The sequence below is a fragment of the Teleopsis dalmanni genome, chromosome 1, assembly GCF_002237135.1.
Source record: "Teleopsis dalmanni isolate 2A chromosome 1, ASM223713v2, whole genome shotgun sequence".
Lineage (NCBI taxonomy): Eukaryota > Metazoa > Arthropoda > Insecta > Diptera > Diopsidae > Teleopsis > Teleopsis dalmanni.
Genome location: NC_051846.1, coordinates 216,441,395 through 216,452,227, shown reverse-complemented (window position 1 = coordinate 216,452,227; position 10,833 = coordinate 216,441,395). Strand labels below are relative to the sequence as shown.

Below are 10,833 nucleotides of genomic sequence, written 5' to 3'. Positions count from 1 at the left end.
TAAACATTACTTTTAATGTTTAAATGTAATAAAATATTTTTTTATATTACAAAGAAAAGTCTTTGACCATGAATTTCAAAAGTAAAAAAGTAGTAAATACTTTCCAATTTTCAAGATTTTACAAGATCTTTAAAATTTAATCCCATTCAATCAACCTAAGAAATTATTACAAATTATATAGATGTGTATGGAAATTGATTGGATATACACACGAGTAATACTCAACATGTTTTATTTTATAATTCTCACTTACTTCACTGAACAAATCCTATAAAAATGTTGCTGAATGTTACAAGTACTGTACTTGTTTAGTTTAATATAAAATATTTAAATAGAATCTGTTTACTTCTTATGGGACCTCCGCCTGCTTTTAATGACTATACATAATATTTGGCATTCATTTTTTTTGTTTTATTGACTTAAGTTTAAAAAATATTTTTGAATTAGTAAATCATAGAAATTCAATCAGAATTGTATTAATGCATATGAAAAATGGTTAAATATACGTAGGAGTGTATTCAATGTATTTTATTTTATAATTCTTATTTACTTCAGTGAACAAAGCATATAAATATGTTAATTAATGTAATACGTTGCATTTATTTAGTTTAATAGAAAATATTTGAATAGATTCGAATTACGATTTCGTCCGGTATCAAAGCACTGTCTACGTTTATATATAGGCGTTGATTAGATATACATGACATTTATTTAATCCTAATCCTGAAATGAAATCCTAATCTTAAAGTTTTTAAATACAAAAATGTTAGTTCTAATGCGAAAACGTTCTTCACAATTTTTTTATATATTGCAGGTGAACATATCCCAAAACTGCTAAATTTGGCTAAAAATGACATATATTTCCCTAACCTTGTCTATGTTAAACCAAATGGTATGGCCTAAACAAGATCTCTTGGACAATTTTTTTTATAAAATTTGGCTAGAAATGACATATTTCCCTAACCTTGTCTATGTTAAACCAAATGGTATAGCCTAAACAAGATCTCTTGGACAATCTTTTTATATTACGGATAAGCATATCTCAAAACTGCCAAATTTAAACAATATGTAAGAAATTGTTCATTATTATAAACTAGAAAAATAATAAATACGTGAATAAATTTCATAGACAGTTATTAATGTATAACCATTTTTAGGTATATAAAGCATATATAACTTAAGTATTACATCAAAATTAATTTTTATAAAAATAACTTATGAAGAAGCAAATTACGAGTGAGGTGTGTTAGTTGAATTTCTTAAGAAAAGACCAATACTTAAGCATCATTTAATTTGTTTTGAAGTTATCCGATACGATAAACAATATAGATATAAGTAATAAAGTTATATTTTATGACAAAGGTACAGACAGGCATTTTGACATAAAAGTATCTAAGTTCTTTTAAAAGGTGTGGCCGGTCATTTTTATGTATAAAAGTATCTGAAATCCGCGACTTTTAGGAAAAAATTTTTTAAAAATAATTTCAGGTTTTAATAAGTCACTTCTCAGCATTCTGGCCCTTAATAATAATACTTATTAGTTATTAACACAGTTCATATACAAACATACACATAAAACCCCTTAACCTATTTTTACAGCCAGTGTGAACAGTGGTCACTTTTATTGAATTGCCTTTTCTTATGAAATTGTTGGGGAATCTTTTTATATAAATTTTAAAGCCGTCACCCAGCCAATCTGTAGAAAAACAAAATTATAAATAAAAATTTAAAAAAAAATGCGTTTATCTGTTATTTTCTTCCAACAGCAGAAGTTTTTTGTGGTTATTGTTGTTGTTGCTGACGATTCTGTTGACAAAAGATAATAATGTCAGCAATAATAAAACGGCCCGAAGAAACGCAATTGTACACAAGCTACTTTTTTTATTACTTAGCAAAATTATGGTTATTATTCTTGTAATGCCCTACATTCCTTAAGTTCATATTGAGTTTATTTAATGAAATTGGCAAAAAACAAACAAGCATCAATATTTTCATTCGGATTAAGTCTAAATAATACTGCATTGGTGCCATACACCTTCACTGCTTGCTGCCACGTAAAAGGGAGCCAGTCACATTGTAGTTTGCATATATCAACTGCTAATTGAGATGCACATATAGTATGCAAATGTCTCGATAATAACAATGGCATCATTTATTTTGCCAATCTCAAATTAAGGTGTGCTACTCGATGATTCTGCCTCTACATTTATACAATACTTGGATTATGGCTTTGCTTTTATATTAAAAAACTTTTTCCATTAAGTAACGCCATTCATTTCTTACTTATTTAGGACGTGTGCGAGTTAGGCTAAGTTGCGTTCTAAATGAGGGAAATTCTAAGTTGAGCCGATAATGTCTTGATGTATCGATACGTGTTGATAAATGGCTAAATGTGTGCAGTGCAAAAAATCCCAAAAAAATTCCCATTTGGTTTAGCATCAACTTAGCCTAACTCGCACACGACCTTAGTTGATACGAATATTGTAACATTGTATCTCAACGCGAAATGCAGTAAGGCACTTTTACCAATTCTTATCTGCAGAAGAAGGTTAAATTGTAGCTCACTTATTAGCTGTCATAACCGACACATTTATCCAAACGTACAACTGCTTTTACTGTGGGTTAGTACTTCTGACTTCACTCACTCACAGCCTCTTTTTCTACAACTACGAGTACTCGTGCTTGTAACCGCAAGTAGCGAAATCTTATTTGCGCAAAAAAAAAATGTTCAGTTGACACGAATCCCATAATTTAGGTCTTCGTCACAGAAAATCTAATTGTGGGAATCCAAATGCTAGAATAAACTATAGGCAACGCTCTTTAAGTGGAAAAATTTAATTTTTTATAATGGCAGACAACATTGTTAAGTTCTTTTTTTTTTGATAGAGTGAAATATTAACCAGATTTTCTATATAAGCTTAAATGTAGTAACAACAATTCGGTATTATGATCTTATTCAGTATATATGGGCTTAAAAACAAATCAAATATTTTATATTTATTTTCATTAGTAACAACTTTAACATAAATATATTACAGAGGTTTTGGTCAAACACCCACTAAAAATAATAAAATAAAAATTTATACAAAATAAGTAGAGTACTGGCTCTCACAGAGAAGGGAACACCATTACCATTATTGATTTTTTGTGTTACTTACCGAACTTAGCTGAACAGAACGTGCCTAGGCTCTCAAATAAAAGCCGAAATGTCGACTGTTGAGCATATCGTAACCTTGAACGAGAATAGGAATTTAGGTACCTAGCAATCTTCTGCTGACCTAGATCAATGCCGAAAATGAGGTCCATTCTCTTTACAGCAAAAATATAATACAGGCCATGATGATCCAATAGGTAACCTGCCAATAATTTCAGTTCCATTGCATACAGAATGGAAAACCTTCGAAGCTCTTTCATTTTTTTGAGTCAATTATTTTAACATTTGATAAGATAAAGGCCTTCGCATGCCTAAATCTTCATCCAATATTTTCCAAATATAATCTAATCAATCAATCAAATAATCAACTATATTGACATTATTTTTTACTCCCGAAGTATAGTTTTATAAGAATTTATAAGTCTGTGAAAAAAGGTTTACTTTGACAGAAATGTTTAAGCAAATGTTAATGTTGATTAGCTAATCTGGAACCCAACATGCTAAAGCCTTTCCCATGCCTAAATCTTCATACAATATTTCCCAAATATAAGCTAACGAAATGACTACAGCCTAAGACTGTTTCTCATTTTTTTTTAATTTTTCTTTTGAAAATTTAATGAATCATCACATATTTAGAATTACTCTTAACATCTCCAAGAAAGCCTTAAGTCAAAGTTGGAAGAAATAATACCATATAATATTAAAGAAAAAACCAAAACACATCCAGGATTATAGCGCTAAATGAATATGATAACGATATATATATATATTAAGAATATATCTCGATTACGATCTATTTTTAAAAAAAACTTATTGATCTTAACATGGAAGTACGGTTAAAAGCTTTTTGATATCTGCCATTTTAAAAATCTAAACAAGAAAACGCTTTACATACCTATATTTTAAGTCTATATTTATATAATTAAATTGATTTTATTTTTTTTGTTTTTTACAGTCATGACGGTGTAATGCCTATGATACCACTTGGTTTAAAAGAAACGAAAGAAATTAGTTTTATGGATCCATTTTCGGATTTTATTTTGGAACACTATAGTGAAGAGCCTTCTATATACATGGATGCTATTGCTGATATAACAGATACAAGACAGGTAAACATATATTAAAAATTTATATATGAAATATTGATTAGGTTAGGTTATACCGGCGATCCCTAGGGCCTATTGGTCTAGGATACCAGGTCTATTGGCCTATTATGTTACCGTATAATAAAGAAACTCGGGGTTTAAAACCGCCTAGAACCTTTGACTTACATATAATATTTAATATAGTAAAATATTTAAGAAAATATAAATATATACTGTTATATATACAAATATATATTGTTATACTGATATAAATATGTAAATTTATATTGGTTTAAATATAAATATATATTGTTATATATATAAATATATATATATGCTATATATATAAATATATATTGTTATATACTTATATAATTGTATTATATTTCTGTTATGTTATATTTTAATATAACAGTTTTATTTACTAAAAACTTTATAAAATAAAACAATTTATACAGTATACAATATATATAATAGTTAATAATAGACAAATGGTTAATATCACTGAAGACGTCTTGAATGTCAAAACTTTATTTTTATAATGTCGCAGTTGTAGATTACTGTTTACTAACATACTCTATACTAAAATTAGAACTTTATAGTGCGAGAGTTAATATTTGTCGTTTACTTTACTTCATTATTAGTGCGGCGTTACTGTAGTCCTGCCCATTACGAAATATAACCGTTTTTAGACTTATATCCTAAAATATTGGAGCTTTCGTCACTAACGTTCTATTTAGTTCCTTCCCCTCCCATTATGCGACACCACTCCTTTTTTATCAATTCATAAAAGTAATACTAGTTCTCCCTATATTATATGCAATTGTCTATATTATTCTCTGTTCTTTTGCAACTCTCATGCAAAAGAAAATAATAATAAATAAATAATTATATAAAATTATTAATAAAATTAATAATTATATATTTAATTATTAATTTTTTTATTATATTATATATTTTTTGTTTTTCATTTTAATTTTCTACAGGCTTCCAAAACACCTTCACGTGATGCACAAGGTGTTGCCTTACTCTTCCGGTATTACAATCTATTGTACTACGTCGAAAGAAGATTCTTTCCGCCTGATCGAAATTTGGGAGTATACTTCGAGTGGTATGATTCACTAACAGGTACGTTATTGGACTTAATCATTGATTATTCTTATTTCGTTTATTTAAATTGATTTTTATAATTCTAGGTGTTCCCTCCTGTCAACGCACCATTGCATTCGAAAAGGCATGCACACTTTTCAATTTGGGTGCAATTTACACACAAATCGGTGCAAGACATGATCGCACAACTGAAAAGGGACTCGATGCAGCTGTAGATAGTTTCCTACGTGCTGCTGGCATTTTTCGGCATATTTACGATACTTTCACAAATGCACCATCCATGGACTTGAAGCCACAGGTACTCGACGTATTGGTTTCATTGATGTTGTCACAAGCACGTGAATGTCTATTTGAAAAATTGCAGCTACAAATTGAAGCTTTGGGCTTAACGGAATCGAGTCATGTGAGTTTAAAAGACTAATAACTAATGGTATATAAACTTTTTAATGACTTTTGGACTAAATTTTGTACTTATTTTATGCATTTTGTTTTTATTTATTTTTTAATGGTTTAATTATTTTTCGTGTTTTATTTATTTTTATAGCTTTTCAAAGATTTAGCTGGTGAAGCAGCACAACTAACATTGGAATACAATGAAATGCACAAAAATATACAAACAAATGATACACACACATATTTGCCGGAATGCTGGGCTGGTCTAGTACCGCTTAAAGCTGAATTCTACAAAGGTGAGTTGTAAATCTTGCTTCCATGGGCATCCATGCCCAATCGGCACGTTGACTGCCTTGCCGTTGAATTGTTTACGAGGCGTATGTATATGACTTCTTAAGCAGTACGGCGTCAATAATTTAACAATTGAATTTCAATTTAAATTTCAATTTCAATTACATTTACAACTGCTGTTGCTGTTGTTGTTGTTTTCATTTTTATAGCATTGTCTCATCATTACGAAGCTCGTAGTATTGATGCAGCTGCAGACAAAACATCTTTGAGCACAAAAAAGAGTCAAGCTCCCTCATCGAATGAATCTTTTATTGGTAATGCGCGGGAGGCTTTGCGCGCAGCGGCTGCCATTGATGAAAGTGAGGAGGATTGTGCTAGTGCCGCAGCTATGAAACGCACCCATCTTAAAGAATCTTTGGCTAGTCATGAAGAAGCGCAACGCTTGCAGCGCATGTGTCGGTATTTGAAGGTAAGCGGGTTTTATTCAATATCCAAAGAAATATTTCCAATATTGCCGCCTGCATTTTTATATAAATTGGGTTCGGTTTGCTGATTTTTAAATATTTAAATATATAATTATTAATGAATTAACATTGATAAATGATATTAACCCAACCTACTGTAATAAGAAGGAAACGTGTGTCATCATTGACTGAAAATATCACATTTATTTATTCACATAATTAAATAAGTTAAAGCTAAAAAAACTGGTTTACATTAAACGGTCGTGTTATAGCCGGAAGGGATGGAACTGCTGGTATCTTCGCTGTTAGTATACGAATTCAGCACATAGCAACCTGGGTAAACAAAAGACTGTGCCAAAAGAAGCCGGTTACTTGTAGTTCCAAACAGTAACTTGGTTCTAAAAACAACTGAATATAAGTAAAAAAGTCTCGAATGAATACCGAAGACTAAAACACACTAACTACTCCTGTTGGAGTTTCAATGTTCGACAAGAAACCGAATCAAACACGTTTACCAAACCGAGCTAATGTCATAGAGCTTAATACCACCGGTTCAAAAACCAAATTACTAGTTTTTAATTTTAAATTTATTTTTATATCTTCTATTATAATATAATCTGTATATTAATATAACCTCTAACATTTAATAGTATAAAAAATAAATTTTTTTATCTACAAATGGTCATGATTCTTTAAAAACTTTTGAAATGTAGTTTTTCTCTTTTAATCTAAATTATTATTTTCACATTTTTAGAACAAAACCTCTCTAATACAAGTCATAAAGGAAGCATTTTATAAGACGCAAGATGAATATGAAAAATTTATGGAAGAAATACCTGAAAGAGAAATTGAAGAGGATTTCGATGTTCTTGACGTGGCAGTTGAAGGTATTGAAATTTTTCCAATTTAAAATAAGACAGATTTTAAGATATATTTTATATCTTATTCATTTAATAGCTTGCTCAAAATTCACACTTTCACTTACGGGTCCAGATTTCACTTCACATAAAGTTGAAGATCCATTCAAACGCCTTGGTCCAATAGCCATATTTTCTGCACGTCGTTACTGGACAGCGCCACGTTGTGTACGCTTACAAAAAGGCTCTAGTTTATATCACGAAAGCACAATATATCAGTGTCACTGTCCGACACCGCATAACGAACATAAAGAGGATTGCGCACACTATAAAGATGAAATTGATAGCTTCGGTTTTCATGTACGTGGCGATGCACCAGTAATAATAGCACACGTGGAAATAAACTCTTTAGCGGATGTAAGTACTTATATACAAATATATGTATGCATTATATTTAAATATATTATATCTATATCATATCTATCTATTATATATAAAATATTATATGTTACTTTTACAGTTGGGTGGCATTAAAGAAGGTGATTTTATTGTGGAAATTGCTGGTATTGATGTCAAATGGTATACACACCAACAAGTTGTACGTTTAATACAGTCATGCGGGTCGTCGCTAGAGTTAAAGATTATAACACCTATGGATCGTAATTACTTGAAGGTACTTCACTATATAAGATAAAATTAATTTAACTTATAACACACTATTGTCAATTTTTATAGCCACTTTCATCGAAAGGTTCCATATCCACACTTTCAGCAGCAAGTTCATCAGGAGTTTCGTCAGGCTCATCCAGTCCCACAGGCACAACAACCAAACCGAAAATGCGTTGCAAAGTATCAAACAAGGGTGGACGTTTAGGTAGCTTGTCTTCAAGCTCTTGGAATCCATTCAGACGCACACCCAGTTTAGCAAAAATATTTTAGTTGGAAGGGTTCTACTTCTGCAATTTGTCTGCATCACAATTTGTAAAAAATTTAATCGGTGGCCATTTAAAAATTTCTTTTCAAAAAAAAAAAATCAAATATTAATTTAAACATTATTTTATTATAAACTTTAAAAATTATATATATTTTATTATATATTTAAAATTTTTTTTTAATTTGTTTTGGAATAAAACTCAAAAAAAATATTTAATTATATTTTAATTTACTTTAATTTTTGTTAATTTCGTTTTATTTTCTGTTAAATGGAAAATATTTTAAAAATTGTAAATTAATTATTGCAAAAATTAAAGAATTAAACTTAAATTTTATCTTTATTTTATTTTCTGAAAATACTTACAAAAAAGTGCTTCCCCAGCTTAATTAAAAATTAATTAAAATAAATAAATATATCTATAAATATATATATACATATATATTGTAGTTATATCTTTATATAACTAATATATGTAGTAAGAGTTACAAATATACACAAAATTAAATTTTTGGAACAAAAAAATACAAAATATATTTGTTAATTATATTAAATATACATAATATATTTTATTTTTAAAAAAGTCATAAAAGTAAATCATTTTAATTTAGTTCATACTATATATATATGGAAATATATATATGTACATAAAATATAAAATTATAGTTAAGTTTATGTAATGTAAATTTTTATATTTGTATTATACAAAATTATATTTTTTTTTTTGGAAATTTTAAATATAATAAATATTTCAGAAAAACAAATAACTGTTTTTATATTAAAAATGAAAGTAAAAATAAATTGTATATTCATTTTTACATATTTTAATCACAATCATATCTAAAAAAAATATATGTATTGTTGAAAAGATAATAGCTAAATAAATGGATATATATGGATATTGAGATAACAGTAATACACGTATATGTGCGAATCGAATTGATAATATTTTTAGTAAGTTATTATTAAATTTTCTATTTTTATAATGCAATTTCGATCATCTGTAATGAAATCTTACTTAGGTATCTGAATTCTTTAAAAACTGTTTCGAAATGCAACTTAAATCACATGTACAATAACCACATATCCACAGCAAGCACATGAAGGACCAAGCATCTATCTAAAGAATATTTTTAGATTTGTGTCTCTATGCACATTTTATTGAGAACCTTCAACTGTTCTTAAAGTCCTTAACACAAAGGACATGAGATACTTTATTTTGCATATCATCAATTTAGAAGATAAATGGAATGATAAAACACATAATTAATGAATTTATTCCCGATATTATTTTATTATTATCTAATATTTTTAACCTTATTTACAAAAAAAAATATTTATTAAAATAAATAATAAAGCGGTAAACAATAGAAATGTTTCACAAAATTTTTAAATTTACCCTAAGTTACAAGATCTTCATCATCATCAGAATGACAATTGGTATCCGAACTTGATTTTCTTCAACAAATCTCTAACCCAAGTTTGATTGTGACCAAATGTCATTTAGTGACCTCTAAATAATCGTTATTAGCTAATTTCAGATTTTGCCCAAGAAAACTATGTAACAATATTTCGGAAAGGGACATTAGTCTCAAAAGAAATAAGGTTTTACTATTACAATCCTGTAATCTACAGATAATCCACTCATTGATTTATTTATTATTATTATAGAAAAAGCAGTAAATAGTGTATAGCTCTCCATTAATAATATTGAATACATAAAGGATAGAATCATGAAATTATTTACGAAAACTGACAGACTTACCAATACCGCATTATCGCATCTCAGAATAATTATAGGCTCCTCGAGGAGGTATGCAGATCTGAGGTCAATTATTGCTTAGTCTGATGAAGGATAAACAATACTCCAGTCAAGGCGTTGAGAGGGGTGTGAAGAAAGCTCGCAGTTAATAGAGAATAAAAGTGGTCAACTGCACTGACTCAACTAGCTTCACCATAATATGAAAGTTTGACAAAAACTTTTGTATCACTGCAAACATGTTTCTTGATTTATCTAGAATTTCAATTACATAAAACCAATTGATCTCTTAATTAAATCAAATACTTAATTTGATTTTTATTCATAAAGGATATCGAGTGATTCAAATAAATCTTTAAAGGAATATTTGAAGTCCAGCATATCGTTCTGATAGAATATAAATTGCAATAGTTTTAAGTGTGTATAATGCAGTCTTAGCATGAACATACACAATCTCAATTTCTTTCAGTGGTCTATCTTTGATATATTTTTCAACGCCACTGATTTCTTTATCTTTCTATATGTTTTCATACCCGACAAACTATAGCGTTCTTCACATATGACTTAATAAAATATTCTGGAGAATATGAAATTATCGATAATTGGTAAAGTAAGCATAAAAAAAATATATTCAATTTTTTTTTTCAATAAAGACGATTTTTATTTTAATAATTATTTTTAATTTTTTTATAATTTTTATGATATTTTTATTAGTTTTTTATTATAATTTCACATTTTCAGTTACTATAAGATTTCACATTTTTTAAACTTAATACACAGTAATAATGC

At 28.4% G+C, this 10,833-nt stretch overlaps 1 protein-coding gene across 1 annotated transcript; it reads left to right on the top strand.

The window, feature by feature from the left end:
* The first annotated feature begins 4,113 nt into the window (after positions 1–4,113).
* LOC119672071 (rhophilin-2-like) lies at positions 4,114–8,391 on the top strand. The gene is made up of 9 exons (XM_038083026.1): positions 4,114–4,263; positions 5,226–5,367; positions 5,436–5,752; positions 5,894–6,038; positions 6,243–6,502; positions 7,252–7,384; positions 7,455–7,771; positions 7,875–8,027; positions 8,090–8,391. The coding sequence occupies exons 1-9, from the start codon at positions 4,123–4,125 to the stop codon at positions 8,291–8,293; spliced, it is 1,812 nt and encodes a 603-aa protein (XP_037938954.1). The 5' UTR covers positions 4,114–4,122; the 3' UTR covers positions 8,294–8,391.
* The last annotated feature ends 2,442 nt before the right edge of the window (positions 8,392–10,833 follow it).